This window comes from Diabrotica virgifera, chromosome 1, assembly GCF_917563875.1.
Source record: "Diabrotica virgifera virgifera chromosome 1, PGI_DIABVI_V3a".
Classification (NCBI taxonomy): domain Eukaryota; kingdom Metazoa; phylum Arthropoda; class Insecta; order Coleoptera; family Chrysomelidae; genus Diabrotica; species Diabrotica virgifera.
The window spans coordinates 109,714,845-109,738,476 of NC_065443.1; the positions used below are offsets into that span (position 1 = coordinate 109,714,845).

Consider the following 23,632-nt stretch of genomic DNA (forward strand, 5'->3'; position numbering starts at 1 on the left):
TGTTTTATAGAATTTTCCCTTCAGCTTCATTTAAATTTTTCTGTCACACAACACACCACTCGCTTCTTTCCACTTCATTCATCCACCTAATTCTACTGCATGCATCTCCATCTATTTCTCCATTACTCTATAATACCGATCCTAGGTACTTAAAACTATTGCTTTTCACAATCATTTCACCATCCAAAGATACCATTTTAAAATAAAAATGAATACCATTTTTATTCAGTTGCAATGCGAAGGCAAAACAATCTTACTTTTCAATTAGAATACGGAGTGCAGTCCAGTCCCTTGAATCGCGATTTTCGGCTCTTATTGGAGCCTTCATCGGAAGGAACGTAGACACTATTCTCCATTTTATTTGTAGTAGCTCCATCTTTAAATGAACATTCCAAATACTCTGTTTTTGTCCTACTAAGTTTTAAACCTTTTTCCTCCAGAGCTTGTCTCCACTGTTCCAGTTTTTGTTCCAAGTCTCTTTCACTATTTTCTACTAACACGACATCATCAGCATACATTAAACACCATGGAATGTTACCCTGTAGTTTCGCTGTTATCTGGTCCAAAACTAATGAGAATAAATACGGACTAAGCACAGAGCCTTGGTGCAATCCTACTTTCACATAAAATTTATCAGTCTCTCCCACACCTGTCCTAACACTAGTCGTTACTCCCTCATACATATCCCTCACAATCTTTACATATTCACCAGGGACTCCTTTCTTATTGAGTGCCCACCACAGAATCTCTCGAGGAACTCTATCATATGCTTGATCAATGAATACCATATGAGTGTTTGTTTCTTTACTCCTGTATTTTTCCATCAACTGCCTTATAATGAAAATTGCATCTGTTGTTGATCTACCCTGCATAAAGCCAAATCGATTTTCGGATATTTCGGTCTCTTCACGTATCCGTCTATCAATTACTCTTTCCCATATTTTCATGGTGTGGCTAAGCAGTTTTATAGCCCTGTAGTTTGTACATTGTTGTATATCTCCCTTGTTTTTGTAAACAGGTACCAGTATACTGCTTCTCCATTCGTCTGGCATTTGTCCAACTTCCATAATTCTATTAAATAGACCTGCTAGCCACCTTGTTCCTGTCTCTCCCAATGCTCTCCATACTTCCCCAGGAATATCATCTGGTCCTACCGCTTTTCCTTTCTTTATTTTTTGAAGCGCTTGAGCCACTTCCCCGTTTGTTATTCTGGTGACCATTGCTGCTACTGTCTCCGTTGACTCTACAGGCTGTCTGTCAAATTCTTCCTTTATTAAGCTGTCAAAGTACTTTCTACATCTTTTTGACATCCCTTTCGTGAACTAGTATTTTATTATTTTCATCTCGGATACGTCTAATCTGATTAAAATCTTTTACTTTCTTTGCTCTCTGTTTGGCTATTTTATATATCTTCGTTTCGGCTTCCCTGGTATCAAGTTGATCGTATAGGTTTGAATACGCTTCTGCTTTGGCTTTTGCTACTGCTACTTTCGCTTTCTTTTTCGCCACCATATAGTTTTGAAGATCTGTGTCGGATCTGGTTTCTTGCCACTTTTTATATAATTTTCTCTTCTCTTTTATTGGCTGCAGCGCTACGCTGTGGATCCACAAAAGAAGTTTCCGATGATTTACCGTGGGTTCTTATGTAGAGTGGTTCATCCACCGCTTGAACGTTCGGTGAAGGGAGAAAGATTCCATATGATTGCTCGAGCCACTATGTACATTTCAACCATCGCATGTTCAAAATTCTTAGTGTGTGAAACAGCGCTATATTGTTTCTTTATTCTTGTATTTTTCCATCAACTGCCTTATAATGAAAATAGCATCTGTTGTTGATCTGTGAAAATAAAGAAAAACGAGCCCTAAATTATATTGGAACACTAAAAACTAGCATTTCGGATTTAGGTTTGTTTACTGGACTAGGATGTCCTACTTTCCATTGACTAGGAACTATGCAATCTAGTATTGATTTTTAGTAAATTAAAAATTAATTGTCAGGATTCTAACGATCAAATCCCGTGATTTATCTGTGGGAGCTGTATGCAATTACAAAATTAGATCAAATGTGCTAATTTTACTAGTAATTAGGTTACTACTCCCGCGTTACAGAAAATATGAAAATTTTAAGTGAATGTGAAATATTATACATCCACAATATGAATGAATAAGTATTCTCATCTTCATTCGTTTACGAGGACAGTGTGAGAAATGTCAATCATAAAATAAATAAAACATGTATTTTGCATAACCTAATTACAATATGATTTAAAAAAAAATTCTGACTATTTTTTTACCATTTTGCAAGCGCAGAGGAAAGTCATAGCTTTTTCCTTACATGGAAAAAAGAAAAAAAATATCTGTTTACCTTAACGTTCTGGTCTGGTACTATTGGAAACTTTTTTCCGGGATTAATTTGTTGTGGTGGTTAGTTACGCAGATTACTATTTTTCTCTTTCTAATTCGATTCCCCCTTGTGGAATATTGGGCGCTTATGCGTGGATATCTTGGCCAAAAGTGTAAGAATGCTGATTGGCCGGGTCAGCACATCTTCTTTCTTGTTTATTCTCTGGATACACTGTGTACTAGTTCCTTCCATCCTCTTCTATTTATTGCTCTCTTTGTGACTTAACCCCATCTTAGTCCAATTTTTTCGTATTTTTTGTTGTAGTTCTTTGTATCTTCCTCTCTTTCTTTTCCCTCCTGGTTGGTATTCAAGTGCTTGTCTTGCTATGTTACTTTGACCCGTATTGAGCTGCCCCCCCCACTCCCAAAAATTAAAAAACAAATAGCCCTGATTTATGAGCTTTCATACTCCGCAAATTAAAAATTTTGAGCTCGTTCCACTGAGCAGGAATTTAATATTTTAGTGGGGGGGGGGGGCTCCACTCAGCCCCCTAAAATAATCATATTATATAATCATATTATATATTCTAAGAATAAACTCTTTATCATGCGCATTTTGATTTTTGAGCTACAACCCCTTCGCAAGAAAACCACCCCATTTTCCAGGCTTAAGAGAAAGTTGTACTTAAAATGCATTAAATTAATTATTTCGCGACTAAATATCGTTTAATAATTTATGAGCTCCCAAAATACGCGCCATTAGGTCATTAAATTGCAATTTCTTTTGTATAGTGCAGTCACTGAAGGTAAAAATCAACTATTACCTTCAATTTCGGTGAACCTTCATTGATTTTCACGAAAATTGGTGAGTGGCTAGAGGATACCTCAACAAACAAAGGTGACATGGTGCCACCTTGCGCCTTTATCCTGGGGGTGGATACCACCCCTTCTCGGGGGTGAAAATTATTTTATTAAAAATAACTCCACAAATCGATAGAAGGACAAATTATAAGTAGAATTTGTTATATAAAGTTATTAAAATAAATCAATACTTTTTAGTTATTAAAGATCAAAGATTTTAATTATTCGTGAAAAAAAATGCATATTTTAAAGCGGTTTTTCGTAAATCACTGAAAAACTGTAAGTTTTTACAAAAAAGTTAATAGAAGTTTAATTCGTATAGCTTATATTCTAAGAATAAACTCTTAAATCACGCGCATTTTGATTATTGAGCTACAACCCCTTCGCAGAAAAACCACCCTATCTTCCCGGCTTAACAGAGAATTTTACTTAAAATAAATTATATTAATTATTTGGCGACTACATATCGTTTAATAATTTATGAGCTCGCAAAATACACCCATTTCAATTATTGAATTGCAATTTTCTTGCTATAGTGCAGTCACTGAAGGTAAAAATCAACTATGACCTTCGATTTCGGTGAACCTCCATTCATTTTCACGAAAATTGGTGAGTGTATAGAGGATACCTCAGCAAACAAAAGTAAAAAGTGAAAATTACTTTATTAAAAATAACCCCACAAATCGATAGAGGGACAAATTCTAAGGAAAATTTGTTATATGTTATTAAAATAAATCAATACTTTTTGAGTTATTAAAGATTAAATATTTTAATTTTTGTGAAAAAAATGCATGTTTTAAAGCGATTTTTCATAAATAACTCAAAAATTGGTTTTACAAAAAAGTTTTCATCACTAAAATTGAAGCTAATAAAAAATATAATAAATTCGTCACTTGAAAACCCATTTAATGTTACTTAATTTAAAGTAAGTTATATGTAATTGAATGTATATACACTCACCGGCAGAGAAAACGGGCACCCCAAAAAATGGGTCATTTTTAATGTCTTGTATTTCCTAAACCTGATGTCCGATTTAAGTAATTTTTTTAATATGTTATAGCCTTATTCTTTATAAATATCGCTGTAATAATATTGTTGCTAGACAGGTACATTGTCATTGTATACAGGGTGTACGAATCAAACTGTGTTTTTTTCTCAAACTTTGGAACACCCTGTGGAATGTTCTAGCCTTTATAAAATACTGAAATTATAACCAAACTATGGCCTCAGGTTTTCTTAACATTCTGTTTTTTGATTCATTCGCTTATGTTGGATAATAAAAAAGTTAAGCACTTTAACAACTACCCCTGTTTTTCGTTAATACAGGGTGTTTTTAAATAAGTACGGCAAACTTTAAGGGGTAATTCTGCATGATAAAATAATGACAGTTTGCTTTATAAACGTATGTCCGCAAATGCTTCGTTTCCGAGATAGGGGGTGTTGAAATTGTTCTTACAAACTGACGATTTATTTATTTCTCTAAAACGGTTTGTGATATGCAAATGAAATTTGGTAGATTTTAAGAGGTAGTTATGGCGCATTTTTTGGCGTGCAATTAAGAATTTTATATTCACCATTGGCGTGCATACGGGTATAAATATTTTAGATATATCCCGTATGCACGCCAATGGTGAATATAAAATTCTCAATTGTATGCAAAAAAATGATCAATGACTAGCTCTTAAAATCTACCAAATTTCATTTGCATATCACAAACCGTTTTAGAGCAATAAATAAATCGTCAGTTTGTAAGAACAATTTCAACACCCTCTATCTCAGAAACGAAGTATTTGCGGGCATAAGTTTATAAAGCAAACTGTCATTATTTTATCATGCAGAATTACCCCTTAAAGCTTGCCGTACTTATTGAAAAACACCCTGTATTGACGAAAAACAGGGGTAGTTTTTAAAGTGCCTAACTTTTTTATTATCCAACATAAGCGAATGAATAAAAAACAGAATGTTAAGAAAATCTGTGGCTATAGTTGGGTTTTAATTTTAGTATCTTATAAAAGCTAGAACATTCCACAGGGTGTTCCAAAGTTTGAGAAAAAAACACAGTTTGATTCGTACACCCTGTATACAATGACAATGTACCTGTCTAGAAACAATATTATTACAGCGATATTGATAAAGAAAAAGGCTATAACATATTAAAAAAATTACTTAAATCGGACATCAGGTTTAGGAAATACAAGACATTAAAAATGACTCATTTTTTGGGGTGCCCGTTTTCTCTGCCGGTGAGTGTATATATATTTTTTTCTGCGAGTATTCAAATCTAAGGATCCAAGCTTAAATAACGGGAAAGCGATGCATTTTATAACACTTACTAAATACTTGTCAAAGTACTTAGAAATACCTATCAAATGAGCTCCAGAAGAAGTTGATAGCATCAAAATTGATACTCCAAAAATTTTTCCAAAAAAATGATATTGTTTTTTTTTGGAATAACTGTTAATTTTTATGATATCAGGCACATCCAACTATTTGAAAGTTAATTTCAAGAGCTATAAAACTGTATTATATTTTTAATCTTTCAAATACTTTATTTTTTAAAGATAATAGGTTAAAAGGCTCCAGTTACATTGTTCTCGCAGTAAAATTTAGGCTTAAACGTTTCTGTCTTGGTTATTTTGATTCATACATAAAACAAAAGACAAGTAAAATCTTTGCTAACAAAAAAAACTCAAATTTCGTTATCTATCATTTTTTACGTGTATCGAGTATTGTTGGAGTTATTATCAAAAGCAAATAATTTACGAAAAATTAAAAAATTTTGATTTTTTTAAATCATACATACCTATATATATTTTTTAAAAATATGCATTCTAAATCGGTAAAAATGTTTAAGGTCATTACTAATGTTAAAGTAAAGAAAGTCTTATAGGGATTACTAAAGATTTTAATTTTTGTGGAAATGGCGTTCGTTTTATTTTTCACTTTGTACTAGAAATTTGAAAGGGTCCTATTATTTTCATGTTCACTTGCTTAATTTTGATGATATCAACTTCTTTCGGTGCTCATTTAATAGGTATTTCTGAGTACTTTGACAAATATATATATTCAGTAGAATTTTATAAAATGCATAGTTTTCCTGTTAATTAGGGTTGAATAATTAGATTTGAGTACTCTCCGAAACAAAAAATACATTTAATTAGATACCTATAAGTCACTATGAATTAATAATAAATGGTTTTTCAAAGCTTTAATTTTGGTAATGATAACCTTTTTTTATAAAAATTAACAGTTTTTCAGTGATATACGAAAAACCGCTTTAAAATAAGCATTTTTTTCACGAATAATTAAAATCTTTGATCTTTTTTACAAATTTTGAAATTTTGAAAAGATACAATTTTGATATCTACAGTTTTTTTGATTAAATGCATATTTTTCAAGGTATTCTCAAAAAACCCTCTAAAAAGTCGATTTTTTCGTCGAAAAACTGTTATTTTCAAGCGCTAATAACTCGGAAAACATTAGTTTTACGAAGAAAATGTACAAAACATTTTTTTCTTAGAATTACTTTTTCATGGAATTACATAATTAAAATGTAATAAAAAATTCCCACCCCCCGAGATAGGGTGGCAACCACCCCCAAGGTTTTAGCGTATGATAGCGGCATGATATAGAAAATGATCCTTGGACTATTCCTTACCTTCTGTGAAAATTTCAAGTAAATCCATGCTGGACGAAAAAATTGCGAGCCAAAATGCTTCATTTCCTCAATCGACTTTTGGGGCCGACCGACCGGCTCTGTCCCGTCATACAGCTGACAGATTATAATAACTTTTATTTATATTTAATTTAGAATTGTGTACTGATTTTCAGCCTAAGTAAATGTATTTAATTACCTTCGTAGGAAATCAACTTTGATATCCTCTCAGTAACCCCTGTTCTACGTTACGCTTGATCGACCGCAGTATGTTTCTCTACACACTCACAGTAATCAACTGTGAGTGTTTGCACTGTTTTCAGCGCTGCCTCTCCGTCTATAACTAAAGTAACTCTTGTTTTTGTTTACAACGAAATGTTTATTTATTATTAGTACGAATATTTATTTTCCTTTTTTTATCCCAATCCCAAAACAAATATTGAATTAATTTTTTTAGTTTTTTATTCTTTGCATAATTTAATAGAATTCCTGGACTATTGTGCCGAAATTCGCGCTATCCACGTTTGGCAACATCGATATCGCGCGCTGATCTTCGCAAAGCACGTCGCACTGTTTTGACTCTTTCAAATGGTTCGTTCGGCTCGGCCATCCTTCCTTCACTGTTCGCTAACGTTAGTGCAGGTTCTTGTTACGGTCTGTAGTCTGTATGTCTCCATGTGTATGTTTTACGAATGTGCGTGTGCCAATTTTTAATGAAAACCTACAAATGTTTAACTAGTTTTTTAAATCCTGTTTCGTCCCCGTGTTAATCCTAAAATACAACGTCGCGTCGCGGCGTGTTGTGTTTTTTTTCGTTTTTGTTTTGGTCGTTTTTTTCGTGCGCTGTGAAGGAGGTACATGTGAGTGCGTTTTATTTCGTGAATTTGTTTTTATTCTTTGATCAGTACAACGTTGATTTTATAGTGTTACATCGTTTCGAAGAAAAATGCTGGGTTTACGAAAGCATGATCCTATGAGCCGTAAGTACTTTCAACTTTTTGTCATACAATTTTTTTACCAGCAAAAAATCTTGTGTTGGTCTATAAAACATGAGGTTAAATTTAACTACATACTTAATTACTACACATAAACACATAAACTTTAATACCCCATAGGGAGATAATTTTATTTATCTATAATTTAAGAACGATTTATCCCAAGTTCTTGTACAAAAAATAAATATTATTATTTATGAATACAGTATTATTATTATGAGTGTTCATTTAAAGAAATCAATTACATTTTTTTAAACTTCCTTTTTTATTTATTGCAATCTGTTATCAGTATAACAATAAACAACATGTTTGACAGAGATAGAAAAAATGACACAGCGGGAGCTGCACGCTACACCCAGTGGTGAGCTCCCTTTAGCTATATTTAGTTGACATTACCAAATTTCTGACTTTTATACAAATCAGTAACTTCTAGCAATTCTAAATTCTAGCTAGTTCCTAGCGTTAGAGAGATCTAGAGGATCCAACCTTGTTTAGTCTTCTAAGCAGTGGTGGGTTCAGGAGATCATTGACCAGTGGATTTGGATGAGATGGTAGTATCTTGAAACAGTTTGTACACTGAGTGACGGTTACTTCTTCATCAGTTTTAACATTCAGGTCATGATGAATAACATGGTTTGACACATACCATGGAACATTGCATCTCTTGAATAGACAGAAATTTCATGAATCTCCTGGACCGACAGAATAACCAATGAAGAAGTACTAAGAGGAATAGAGAACAGCAGGGAGATACTGGATTGAATCAAAATAAGAAAACTGCAATACTTGGTCATATAACACGTGGTGACGAGATATGAGTTCCTAAAATTAATAATGCAGGGAAAAATTCAAGGAAGACGCAGAAGATTCATGTAGGTAGAAGAAAAATTGAGGGCAGGAGAGGCCCTGGACGTAGACGTATATCCTGGCTGGCCAATCTTAGGAAGTGGACTGGTCTAACGTCAACTGATCTATTTCGAGCTGCCGTAAATAGAATAATATGGGTCAATGTGGTCGCCAACATCTCCAGAAGATAGGCACTTTTAGAAGAAGAAGAAGAAAAATGTCCTGTTTGGATGCAGCTCAACTGAACTCTTTCGGGCTGTAGTGTCAAAAGTTAGAATAGCAATGATGATTGTCAACCTTCGTCGCGGAGATGGCACGTAAATAAGAAGAAGAATGGAACATTGCAGACATTACGAAGGTCTTTGGATTTTAATCGTTGTAGTCTTTTCATATTTGGTTTACTATCAGTTCTCCAGATTTGAATCCCACATCCAGACGGGTCGTAGTACTTCCTTATAGGGAAGAAATTTGTTCTGGATACTTAATCATGACTTCCGATTCATAAACCAGTGCATTTGCTTGTAAAATATGCCCAGTTGTAGTAATTTGGACCATGACTCTATAATTCCAATGTCCGCTAACTCCACTTTTTGCATATTTTGAACTATAGTTGTTTTTAGATAGTCTGTGCAATTTTTTAGATGTTATTATGTTCGTTTTGTACCTAAAACCGCCAGATTCCCACTAAAATTGACAGTAAGGTTAAGAATTTTTTCCAAAACCCTCCAGCTCCTTTCATTCTGAAGATTTCAATATGGCGGTATAGTTCAAAACTGTGTGAATATTGTCCGTAATTTTCTTTTATTAATTAAAATATTGGAAGAAATAACTAAACGAGTTGAAAAAGCATGTCCTAATAAAAAAAGAAAAAGGAAAAGTCGTTAAATTCACTTGTACTTATATCCAAAATTCGCTAATTCCAAGCTATCTCCACTGGTTAGTTTCAAAACCTGCTAAATCCACTTTTTTATACTTAAATAAATTTTTATCTTTTGTTTTATTAACCAAGTTACGTAAATCAGGCTTGTCAACGAATTAGAATTATTATATTCCCTAATGGAATAATTTCAATTCATTTAGACAGGTGCTCTGAAATAATAAATACAGTTTTTTGCTTTTACTGAGAATTACTTGTGTGTGGAGTTAGCGGAGATTGGAATTATACGACTCAATATATGTTCCCAATTTAAGTAATTATCTATGTGGATGACCAGATATTTGACATCTTCCCTAGCAGGTGCTAATTTTCGGTTTATAGATACCAGAGGGTAATTCTCTCTTTTTAACGTAAATGTAATTTAGTTGATTTAAGTGGTAATTCTGTAAGGAATATGTTAAATTTTAAAGGACGTTAAAAAAATAACGTACCTACGTTAAAATAGAAAGGTTATTCCGTATTGTTTAACGTATACTAACGGGAATATGGGATGGTTTTCTTACGAAGGGGTTGTAGCTCAATAGTCGAAATGCGCGTGATTTAAGAGTTTATTCTTAGAATATAAGCTATACCAATTAAACTACTATTACCTTTTTTGTAAAAACTTAGTTTCTCAGTGATTTACGAAAAACCGCTTCAAAACATGCATTCTTTTCACGAATAATTAAAATTTTTGATCTTTAATAACTTAAAAAGTATTTCAGGTCAAAACGGCAAATAGGTGTATGTTCTCAAAAAACTTTTGATAGTGTGTAAAAAATGTTTTATTATCAGCTGAACTAAGTACTTTCAACACATAACGTGGCATCATCAGAGCAATTGCTAAACGAGACAATAAAATACATGGATACTGGGCAAAAGCCACAGATATCGGGTATAACAACCCCTTAAAATGAATAAATCACATCTAAATTTTTTTATATATTAAAAAGACAACATGGCTGAGTCAAACCATTTTGAGCCCACGTGAACAGCTTTTCCAATTTAAAAAGTATTGACTTATTTTAATAACTTTATATAACAAATGTTGCTTATAATTTGTCCTTTTATTGATTTGTGCAGTTATTTTTTATAAAATAATTTTCACCCCCGAGAAGGGGCGGTATCCACCCTCAGGGTAAAGGCGCAAGGTGGCACCATGTCACCTTTGTTTCTTGAGGTATCCTCTAACCACTGATCAATTTTCGTGAAAATCGATGAAGGTTCACCGAAATTGAAGGTAATCGTTGATTTTTACCTTCAGTGACTGCACTATACAAAATAAATTGCAATTTACTGATCTAAATGCGCGCAATTTGGAAGCTCATAAATTATTAAATGACATGTAGTCGCCAAATAATTAATTTCATGAACTTTAAGTACAACTTTCTCTTAAGCCGGGAAGATGGGGTAGTTTTCTTGCGAAGGGGTTGTAGCTCAATAATCGAAATGCACGTTATTTAATAGTTTATTCTTATAATATATAAGCTATAGGAATTATATCCGCAATACGATATATTTTAAGTTTTCTCAGCATTTTTTTCTTAAGTTAAATCAATTAAATGGTTGTTTGGGGGTGAAGGGAATGAGCTCAAAAATCGAAACTATATCATTTCAAGAGCTCATAAATAGCTCGTAATTCTGCCGCAAAAATCGATTTAATATTTCTATTTTTAAGTAGTGGGGGGGGGGCTGACTCAGCCCCCCCCACTAAAATATTAAATTTCTGCTGAGTGGAACGAGCTCAAAATTTTTAATTTGCGGAATATGAGAGCTCATAAATCAGGGCTATTTGTTTTTTAATTTTTGCAAGGGGGGGGGGCAGCTCAACACGGGTTTTATTTGCTAGATATATTTATACTTTTGATCCAGTAGACACGCCTCTTAAAATACGATCAAATCCCGATATGTATGATACATCAATTGTAAAGGCCATAAAATCAAGTAGAAAAATAAAAGACGTTTGCTTATCGTATGTCGATTTAATTCCTTAACAATTGTAAGACCGAGATGGTCATTTAACCTTTTAACCCAATGAAAAGTTCACAGAGTTCGCTTAACCACTCATTCTAGGTAGAGTAATTACCAATAGGAATTTTAATAAGATGAAATGGGATCGAACGTCACAATGACCAGGGGTGGCTTTTGGATTTTTTTTCCTAACACCTAAAGCACAATATTTAACTGAGGGTGGAACGTTAAATATTGACTACTCTGACAAGAAAATGGATAATGTTACTCATAAATGAAACTTGATCTACCAATTGTACGAGGTGCCAATCAAATACACCGTTTACTAATAAGAAAATTCAAAATATTAACAGCTGGATAAAAACAAGAAAGGAAAACTGGAATGAACATGTAAACCGAAAGGAACCAGATAGATTATAGGTCTGGATACGGCGTATGAAAAAAAAAGTTGATTAATAGCAAGCTGAAAATTTGTTAATAGCTTAAGGGTATCTAGTCGGACAAACTTTGATATATGGGAACACTGAAACAGGGGAAGTTTTAATTGTGGAACAGGTTAAAAATTTGGAACGGTCAGACCACGAAAACGGCACATGTATTTTGTCCGACAGAACAGACTTAAACTCTCCGAACAGAGATTAAACTCGCATGCAAAAATCAGACTGATATTTATCACCAAATGGGCGTTTTAATTAGTGGAACATGTAGAATATGTCAAATGACAGGAATTATGACAGGTGATAAATAGCAGTCTGATCTTTGCATGAGAGTTTAATCTCCGTTCGGAGAGTTTAAGTCTGTTCTGTCGGACAAAATAAATGTGCCGTTTTCGTGGTCTAACCGTTCCAAATTTTTAACTTGTTTCACAATTAAAACTGCCTCTGTTCCAATGTTCCCATATATCAAAGTTTATCCGACTAGACACCCTTAAGCTATTAACAAATTTTCAGCTTGCTATTAATCAACTTTTTTTTCATACGCGGGATCCAGACCTAAATCTGTTTAATTTTAATACATTGTAATCCGTAACCAAATTGGACTAAAACATCCGTGTCCTACGTCAGTTTTGTTATTGAATTTTGCCTTAAGACATTTTCATCATTGTTGTATTGTTTATTTTTTCAGTGCCTACAAACTTTTCTCATAAAGTATTTACCCCTAGCAATTACGGCCACGTCGGTATCAATTTTTGCCTGATTCATTCTCATCGGAAAAGACAATGAGTAAGCAGTGAAAAATAAGGGAATATCTGGAGTTGACATGAAGTAAATAAACACGTCATGGGTTATTAGGATATTGATTTCTGCATGAATAATTAAGACAGGAACAATAATAATATATTTGATTATACGAGGACCGTGAGGAGAATTATAAACGTAGGTCATAGATTTGATGACAGTGGCATAAATTATTTGTATCACTATTTTGTATGTTAGACCACTTAATTAAAATAGCGCCACTTATACAGGGTGTCCAGAAACTCTACCGACAAACGAAGACAGGAGATTTATCAGATAAATTTAAGACATTCTTCTAGTCCGAAAATGCTTTCTAAGAGAGCTCTTTGAAGATGGCGTCTTGTAATTAGTTTTTCTTAAATAACTCCAGAACGCTTTTACTTAGAAAAATGAAAATTGGTACGCATATTTATCTTCCAGAGATAAATCGATTACATTTATTGTGAACTTCTAGTGCCGGTCATAGGCGTTCGTTTTGGGTAGGGCAACGGTTATTTTGTCGCTTAACTTTTATGTCTTTAACTTTTAAGCATTTTTGACACTGGATTATTAAATTATAAGGTATGCTAGTACTAAAAGGTACTCCTACTTTAAGTCGGTAGAACACACCGTTTTCTATAAAAATCGATTTAAAATTTTTTCTTTTTTTGAATTTCCAAAAAAAAAATTTCAAAAAAAAACCATTTAGAAAAACGAAAAGTGGTACGTTTGTTTATATTCCAGAAATGAATCGATTTCATTAATTTCGAATTTCTAGTACCGGTCATATGCGTCCGTTTTGGGTAGGTCAAGGGTTATTTTATCGCATAACTTTTTTGTCTTTAATTTTTAAGAATTTTTGACTTTAGATTATTAAATTATGAGGTATCTAGTACTAAAAGCTACTCTTGGTATAAGTTGGTAAAATACACAGTTTTTTTTAAATTTTTTTCAATTTTTTTTTCAAATTCAAAAAATGAAAAATTTTCAAATCGATTTTTCTAGAAAACGGTGTGTCCTACCGACTTAAATCACGAGTACCTTTTAGTACTAGAATATCTCACAATATAATAAACTAGTATCAAAAATGCTTAAAAGTTAAAGACGAAAAAATTTATGCGATAAAATAACCGTTGCCCTATCCAAAACGGACGCGAATGACCGGTACTAGAAATTCACAATGGATGAAATTGATTTATCTCTGGAAGATAAATATGCATACCAATTTTTGTTGTTCTAAATAGAAGCGTTCTGGAGGTATTTAAGAAAAATTAATTATTACAAGACGCCATCTTCAAAGAGCTCCAGCTCCAGGAAGCATTTTTGGACTAGATGAATTGGGTTAAAATGTCTTAAAATTATATGAGGAGTTTCCTGTCTTCGTTTGTCGGTAGAGTTTCTGGACACCCTGTATAGCCTTTGAAGGGGGGTAATCAATTGAAACTATAAAAAAAATATTCAAAAAAAAAATTAAGGCAAACTATTGAAAAATAAGCCAAATAAGCCAACGATGACCAAGTTTTTGAGTTTTTGGTATCGCCCAGAAGTCAAAATAACGAAATTTTTTGTAAAAAAAGTGTGAACATATTTATTTTTGTTAAATAAAAAATAAGTATAAAACAAACAATACCTCAACAACGTTACCTCACGAATAATCTAAAGAAAATATATACAACATTTCAGGTAGATTGGCCAAGTAGTTTTTGAGTTCCAACTGTCAACTGTCTTTGAAATCAGCAGTTTTGAGAAAAACGCGTTTAAAGTTTTGACAACTTTAATTTTTAAATTTGTTTTTGTCTGTCAAGTTGTAAAGTAATGCACACCCGAATATGTTTTTGAATCGTGGAGTTATTTAAACAAGAGAATAGGAACATATTGATGATTTATTTTCATTACGCTCAAGCTGCTGCTAAGCGAGTCGAAGGTAGAGATATTCAACATGCTGCATTTTCGGTAATTTTGCTCCGATCAATCTGAAATTTTTAGCGAATATTTTTTAAGTTATGTATTTTTATTTAAAATAATAAAAGAATAGAAAATTGCAAAATTTTGCAAAATTGCAGCATTTTTTTTGACATCATTTAAGAACACTTCACTTGATTATTATGAAATCGAATTTACTTCAATAGTCTTCATTGATAATAACATTAATGTTCAACACGATATTTAAGTATCTATGTCTTAGACTACCGTAAGGCATTCGGTATGATTCCTTTGGTATATGGTGTTGGAGAAGAAGGCTGCGCATACGTTGGATAGCTGATTTTTAGAAGCCTTTCCATTCTTAACCCACTTGACATTTAAAAAAGTCTGCTCATAATATGTCTGCAACGAATTCTACAGTTCTTTGGTTAAGTGGTTCCCTTTGAGATGTGGTGTTGGAGAAGAATGCTGTGCATACGTTGTATAGCTTATCGGACACACGTAATAATTCTTAACCAACTTGATATTTAAAAAAGGCTGTTCCACAACATGTCTGCGGCGAATTCTACAGTTATTTTAACAAGTGGTTCGCAGAGGTAATTTAGAGAGATTCCGGGGAGGAGGTAGAAAGGTTCCGGAGAGAAGAAAAAGAGGAGGGTCACCAACCAGATGGTCCGATCAAATTCAGTATTTAGCCCTATTTAAACCCTTAGAGTAGCAGAAGACAGAGACAAATGAAAAAAATTGTTAGGAGCATGGAAGAAATCTTTATATTTTTCTTCTTCTTGATGTGCCTATCCGTGACGAATGTTGGCGATCATCATGGCAATCTTCACTTTATCTGCATCAACGCGGAAAAGCTGCACAGATGTTGTGTTGAACCAGGTCCTGAGGTTCTCTAACCAGGATGTTCTTTTTCTTCCTGGACCTCGTTTTCCAAATATTTTTCCTTGCAGGATGGCATGTAGGAGGGCATATCTAGATTTATTTCGCATAATGTGTCCAAAGTATTCCAACTTTCGACATTTGATGGTGGTTAGTACTTCTCGGTTCTTCCCCATTCTTCTAAGAACCTCCTCATGTGTGACCCGATCAGTCCATGGGATTTTAAGAATTCTCCGATATAGCCATATCTCAAATGATTCCAATTTTCGGCACATATCCTCGTTCAAGGTCCATGATTCAACACCATAAAAAAGGACAGAGAAGACGTAACATCTCAACATTCTTACTTTTATACCAAGAGAAAGGTTGTGGCTCTTGAAAAACGCCCCCATACGGTTGAAGATTGATCTAGCTTTTCCGATGCGCGCTCTTATTTCTTGGTTGTTGGTCCATTCTTCATTTATTATGGTGCCGAGGTAGTTGTAGTGCCTCACTCTTTCTACATGAGTTTGGTTGATATATAGGTGACCTTCTGTTATCTTTTTCTTTCTGACGATCATAAGCTTTGTTTTCTTTACGTTTATATTGAGTCCATATTGTTGACTGTAATACGTGATTTTGTCCATGAGGACTTGTAGGTCTTCTAGGTTGTCCGCAAATACTATGGTGTCATCTGCATACTTGTTATTATTTAGCCGGTACCCGTTTAGTAGAATACCTTTTTCAGTTTCGTGCAAAGTTTCGATAAATATTCTTTCAGAGTAAAGATTGAAAATTAGGGGGGACAAAATGCAGCCTTGCCTCACTCCACGCATGATTTTGACATATTCGGTGAGTTCACCGTCAACTCTGAGGTTTGCAGTCTGATTCCAGTAAAGGTTTCTAATTATTTTCAGATCTTGGTTGTTAATTCCTGCTTCTTTTAGTATTTGCATCATCTTGGCGTGTTGTACTCGATCAAACGCCTTCTCGTAATCAACCAGACATGCTTATACGTCGCAATTTACGTCTCTGCATCTCTGGAATAAGACTTGTATTGAAAGCAAAGCCTCTCTCGTACCAACAGCATTTATGAACCCGAACTAGTTGGGCGAAATTTGACTTTCACATAGCTTGTAAATTCTCGTATGGATTACCTTTAGGAACAATTTTAGGAGATGACTCATCAGGCTTATCGTACGGTATTTTTCGCACTTTTTGGCTCCTGGTTTTTTTGGAAGTGCAATAAACTCAGACTTCAGCCATTCTGTTGGCATTTATCCAGAGTTGTATATGTTGTTGAATATCTTTGTGATTATTGCTATATTGATTCGCTGTCCATCAGTTTGAGTAGTTCTGCTTGTATATTATCGGGACCTGCTGCCATCCTTTAGCTGTATTATGGCAGAATAAACTTCCTGCTGTAATATTCTTGGTCCATCAATTTACCGCTTTTTCTAGCTCAAATGTGTTGTCTCTTTGGTGTTCAAATAGTTTTTCTAGATATTCTTTCCACGTTCTAATTTTACTCTGTTTATCTAAGATAATGTTTCCGTCAGAACCAGTTAGATTTCCTCTCTGTCTCCGTCTTAGTCCACCTGTGAGTTCTTTAACTTTCCTATGTACATTGTGACTATCGTACTTTGATTGTAGGATCTCAATTTCTTGGCATCTCTCCATTGCTTCTTTTTCTTTCGCTTCTCTAATTTTCCTTCTTATTGATATATTGATTGTTTTGTATGTGTCGGGGTCATTTTTGGCATTTCTTCTTTCCTCCATTAGTTTCAGGATCTCATCTGTCATCCACGATTTCTTCTTGGTTAATTTATCTGCCTTTAAGTGTATCCTTTACATTTTGAACTATTTCGGTCGTCTGTTTGATCATTTGTTCTTTGTTCGATGCGTCTCTAATTGCAGTCACTTGCTCGTTTAACGTGGCTTGGACCCTCATTTTCGTGTCAGGGTCTTTTAGCATATGTAGGTCATATGATTGTGATTTCTTTTTCTGCACTATTTTGAGTTTGACGCGAAATACTCTTACCAGTGGAACGTGGTCCGTCTCTAAGTCTGCTCCAGGATAAGTCTTGACAGATGTAAAGCTGTTTCGGAATCTTTTGTTTATTAAAATGTAATCTAATTGATTTCTAATAATTCTCCCGGGTTTGTCTTGAGTGGGATTTCCATGTTTACAGCTTTCGAGGTGGTAATTGGAAAAATGTGTTAGTGACAACGGGCGCTCAGTCTTCTGCGAATTTTTCTAGGAGGTCTAATCTGTCGTTTCTGACTCCAAGTCCAAGTGCGCCGATGTACTGCGTCTGATCTCCAGCTCCAATCTTGGCATTAAAGTCTCCCATAATAATAAGAACTTCCTGTCGTGGAGTTGTCTGTATAATTCTGTTGATATTCTCATAAAACTCGATAGCTTCTTCCTCTTCTTTGTCTGCAGTGGGAGCATAAACTTGGATAATATTTATATTGATGGGGGGGGGGGGTCAATATAAAATTTTTATATGATCGTGATAAACCAAATAATTTTCACGTTTTAAAACATTTCGCAAACTGTACATAGCTCAAAGACCTTAGATTAGAACTGAGAGTAAAACCTCTGAGATGCTACGTGTTCTTGATACTGCAGTATGGAGTTGAAAGCTGGACATTGAAGCAAGAACACATAAATAAACTACAGTCATTTGAAATGTGATATTACAGAATGATGCTTACAATAGCAACGACACAGAAGAAAACGAACAGGGAAGTATTGTGAGAAATGAGCAAATAATAGAAAGAAAGTTACAATATCTGGGCAGTGCCGGTTTAACCTAATTTCGGGACCTGGGCGCTGGAGCTTTAGGGGCCCCCTTCATTGCTATTCGTTGTCAGCTTTTTAACAAGAAAACACTTGCACTAACTATAAAGGTATATTGTAAAATAATCCAAAAAATACATTTAAAAACATAATAAAAAACAGAAAGTTCCACAAAACAACGCATGACAAACAAAAAAAAACATTCTAAAAATACATAAAGACAAAAATTAGATCACTTTTTTTCTTGACTTGGTATTCGCAAACTGCCATTTAATATTATCACAATTCAGTTTCTCCAGTTCTTCATTCTCTATATTAGGTATACAATAGTGATAATGCGTCTAGGTTTTATTGACCCAAATTTGACGTTAAATATGTTTTTATTCTTTTTAAAGCCGAAAAATACCGCTCGCTTGACGCATTAGAAATTGGTATCGTCAAATAAATTTGCAGTAAAGTTAAAATATTGGGAAAAGTTGCCTTTACATCCTGGATGACATCAAATTTTTCATAAATTGTATGTTTATTCAAATTTTGGCATAGCGTTGGGTAATTTCATTATGCAAGTTCTGTTTGGTTTCATCAACATCGTTTTTATATTTCTCGCATAAAGTATTAATTGACGTCTTGACTTCTTCTTTATCTAGAGTAAAAAACATTTAAAAGCTGATGTTACATCCTTGTAGCATTCAATAATCTTTAAAAGATGTTGAGGAATATTGTCGCATATAACATTAAACAGTGCAATTTTGAATCTCTCTTGTCCCTTTAAAATTGTTTGACTTTCACCTCCTGCATCGAAAAATGTTTTTCTTTTCTTTATTCTTTGAAGGTCAGTTGTATAGTAGATGTTTGAAATATCCTCGCCTTCGCGAAAGAAAGTTTTCGCTTACGAGAAAGGAGAGTACCAGTTGAAACATTTAAGGAGCTGGTTTAACTGCAGTACCATAGAACTCTTCAGAGCAGAGATAGATAGAGTAAAGCTAGTGATAATGATATCCAACCTCCTATTGGGAGACGACACTTAAAGAAGATGAAAACTGCAGATAGCTTATTGTATATTGCTATGTAAATATATATGTTCCAAACAAATAAAAATTTTTTAAGAGTACCATCAATAATCTATTCTATATAATTCTAGGTAGTATGTACTATTTATTTTATTACTTTTTTATAGATATTTGTTTTCTGTTTTAATATATTTTTCGCGCTAGTTGCTGCACGAAATATAAGCTATATTTAGATAAATTGCGACTATCAAATGAAAAAAAATATGATGCTACCATGAAAACTAGTAACCTTGAGTTGACAGTGACACAAATTTTTTGTTTGTTTATAGTCGTAATACGATTTTGTAACGACATTGTAAGTAAAAACAATAGCAACTAATGTGCAGACAGTGAATGGAAAAACCATTTATATTTTATTGCAACATTAATATATTTTTTTAAACGCATTTCAGGGAGCACCATATAATTATTATATCTGACTTTTCTTTTCTTCTTCTTTAGATTGACTAGATATGATCTAGTCAAGCAGCCGCAGCAAAAACGATCACAATATGAAAGGACTGTCAAAGGACCACTCCTTATGTAAAAGTGGTCCCGGTCAAATTTAACGAAACTTTGGTCAATGATAGTTCTCAGTGAATAGATTAAAAAAGTCCATGGCACCTGGGTCTGAAAAACTACTATTTTCGAGCTACAGCCTTCTGAAGTTCTTAGATTCAGGTACTCGGTTCACGTTAACTTTACTAATTCACGGTCAAGTGAATGAAAATATCTATTATTGAAAGAAGAGATACTCATTTTTTTCATACATATTTGCGTGTTATGGAGAGCATATTATGAGAAGAGCACTTGAAGGATGGGAAAAAGGCATCTCAATAAATGATCATAAAATAAACAACCTACGTTTCGCAGATAACACAGCCCTTCTTGCAAATAGTCAAGCAGAGCTGATTGATCTTATACGACTGGTTGAAAACGAAAGTCAAATATTTGGTCTGCAATTAAACATATCAAAGACAAAGATTATGATAGTGAATAGACTACATAACAATCATCGACACATAACCACAATTGATCGGTTTGAGGTTGTGAGCTCATACTTATATCTGGTATCATTAATCACAAACACAGGGTCACTACAGGAAGAAATAAAACGTAGATGTGATCTAGCAAAAGTTGCCACAGCAAAAATGACCACAATATGGAAGGATTGTCAAATTTCAAGAGCGTTAAAGATGAGGTGGATCAACTGCTTAATATTCCCAATACTGACCTACGGATGTGAATCTTGGACCCTGAGACAATTGTAGGGAAGAAAGATAGACGCCACTGAAATGCTCTGTTAGAGATCAATGTTACGAATTCCTTGGACCGACCGTGGAAAAAATAATTCAATTTTAAGAGATCTAAAAGTTAGCCAACCACTCTCCAGTAAAGTCCATCTCCAACAATTAAAATACTTTGGACATGTTATGAGAGCAAACACAGAAAACATGGAAAGACTCATTATACAAGGAAAGGTGGAAGGACAAAGATCACGAAGTAGATCCCCAACAAGATGGATCGATCAAATTACGGGAATATGCAAAAGATGCAAAAGACCTATGCATGAGTTAAAAGAAATGACCAGAGACAGAGATCTTTGGAGACGGACAATACACGACATCACGTCGACCACTACACTCCCTCCGGAGGGTCAGGATTGAAGAGAGATTTGCGTGTTGCATATGAATTCGTGGTTAAAAATAGATACATCGTATTTTAGTCTTCAAAAGACCTACGAAACCTACTCAGAAAACTGAAGAAGTCCGATAGAAAATGTGTTGCTACAGTGACATAATAATTAGCATGTTTTCATTAATGGGTCAGACTTATCCAATACCATAGCTGCAGTTCTGCCTTATCTTTAGAAAACTACTGAACAGCGGCGGATCTAGGGGGGAATAGGGTAATTCCCCCGTAAGACGGTCCAGAATTAAAGAAAAAATTGTTGAAACATAAAAAGTATATTAGCTGACATGAAACTTACGACAGACTTGAATGATAAATTCAACCCAATTAACTCGACAGTTAGTAAAATTAAGGGAACTTATTGCACATGTTATTATCTAGTTCTTGTAGTTTGGGTTTATCTATTTTATGTATTTAGGGGTTGGTGTTTTATTGGAAGTTGCCCCATCTCCCAAGGTAAATGTTCCGCCACTGCTACTGAATCGCCTTCAGAAAATTGAGGAACAACCACAATAAGTGCTGCTAGAGTAGAACAAGACATCTGACGTTTTCACGCATACAGAATAGAGTGCCTCTATTCTGCATGTGCCCATATTCTATTATGCAGAATAGAGTGCCTCATATTAGATTTGCAGAATAGAGTGCATCTATTAGATATGCCGACGAAGCAGTTAGTAGTTTTTGCAAATAGCTTAGATGATTTGCAAAGAATAATCTCCAGATCAGATATGAGTAGAGAAAATGGACTTGATCTCAATACGAAAAGAAAAAACAAACTACATACATGGTAGTAGGTAAACGAGAAATTATAATTATAATCTTCTATGGAAAAATCGTGTTTATGTCATCTTCTACTATTTGTACGTTAAGATTTTGCTGATTTCGGTTACATGCATCATATGTCGTGTTAACTAACGACCTATTAGGATACTTCAGTAGCAAAGGCGGAACATTTTCCATGGGGGAGGGGGGCGACTTCCAATAAAACACCAACTCAAACATATATAAAATAGATAAAATTAAACTGCATAAAAGACATAGGTAATAACATGTGCAATAAGTTCCCTTTATTTTCCTAACTGTCGAGTTAATTGGGTTGAATTTGTATGTCTGTAGTAAGTTGCATATACGCTAACATATTTTAACGTGTAATAATTATGTTTCACCAATTTTTTCTTTAATTCTGGACCGCGTTACGGGGAATTACCCTATTCCCCCCTAAATCCGCCACTGTTCAGTAATTTTTTAAAGAAAAGTTGGAACTTCAGCTATGCTGGTATTGGATAAGTGTGAAGCAATCATGAAAACATGATATTTGTTATGTCACTCTAGCAGCACATTTTCTATCGCACTTCTTCAGTTTTCTGAAGACTTTTCAGAGGTTTTCTGAAGACTAAAATACGATGCATCTATTTTTGACCACAAATTCATATGCAACACGCAAATATGCATGACAAAAATGACTCTGTCTTTTTCAATTATAGATATTTTCATCCACTTGACCGTGAATTAGTGCACTTAATGTAAACCTAGTACCTAAATTTAACAACTTCAGAAGGCTGTAGCTCGAGAATAATAGTTTTTCAGACCTAGGTGCCAGTGACTTTTTTAATCTACTCACTGAGAACTATCATTGACCAAAGTTTCGTTAAATTTGACCGGGACCACTTTTCCATAAGGAGTGTTGTGGGGTCCTTTCAAGAGCGGTAAAGGTGCTATTGATCAACTGCTTAATATTTCCGTTGCTGACTTACGGATGTGAATCTTGGACCATGAGACAATCGGAAAGAAGGAAGATAGACGCCACTGAAATGTTCTTTTGGAGACGAATGCTGCGAATTCCTTGGACCGACCGCGTAAGGAAAATAATTCAATTTTCAGAGAGCTAAAAGTTAGCCATAGCTAAAAGTTTCCAGTAAAGTCCATTTCCAACAATTGAAATACTTTGGACAAGTTATGAGAGCAAATACAGAAAATTTGGAAAGGCTCATTATACAAAGAAAGGTGGAAGGCCGAAGATCACGAGGAAGATCCCTAACAAGATGGATCTATCAATAGGCAGAAGACATATCTTCTTCATGTGCCTTGTCCGTTGCGGACGTTGGCTACCATCATAGCAATTTTAATTCTGTTTGCGGCGTTTCTGAATAATTCGATCGATGTTAGTCCAAATCATTGACGTACGTTTTGAAGTCATGAGTGTCTTTTTCTTCCGGGTCCGCGTTTGCTTTCTATTTTACCCTGTATTATCAGTTGGAGTGTATGATATTTATCATGTCTCATAATATGACCGAGGTTTTCAAGTTTCCGTTTCTTAATTGTGAAAGAGATTTCTTTTTGTTTTCCCATTCGGCGCAATACCTCTACGTTGGTGGTGTGAGTCGTCCAGGATATTTTGAGGATACGTTGATACACCCACATTTCGAATGCCTCTAGCTTCCTCATTAATGTTTCCGTTAGTGTCCATGCCTCTGCGCCATACAGCAAGATTGGA

At 34.3% G+C, this 23,632-nt stretch overlaps 1 protein-coding gene across 1 annotated transcript in view; it reads left to right on the forward strand.

The window, feature by feature from the left end:
- The first annotated feature begins 7,475 nt into the window (after nt 1-7,475).
- Nucleotides 7,476-23,632, forward strand: part of LOC114324272 (growth factor receptor-bound protein 10-like) — a 616,793-nt gene continuing 600,636 nt past the window's right edge. The window contains exon 1 of the mRNA XM_050660652.1: nt 7,476-7,839. Within this exon, the coding sequence (XP_050516609.1) occupies nt 7,806-7,839 (34 nt within the window). The 5' untranslated portion in view covers nt 7,476-7,805. The remainder of the gene's footprint in view (nt 7,840-23,632) is intronic.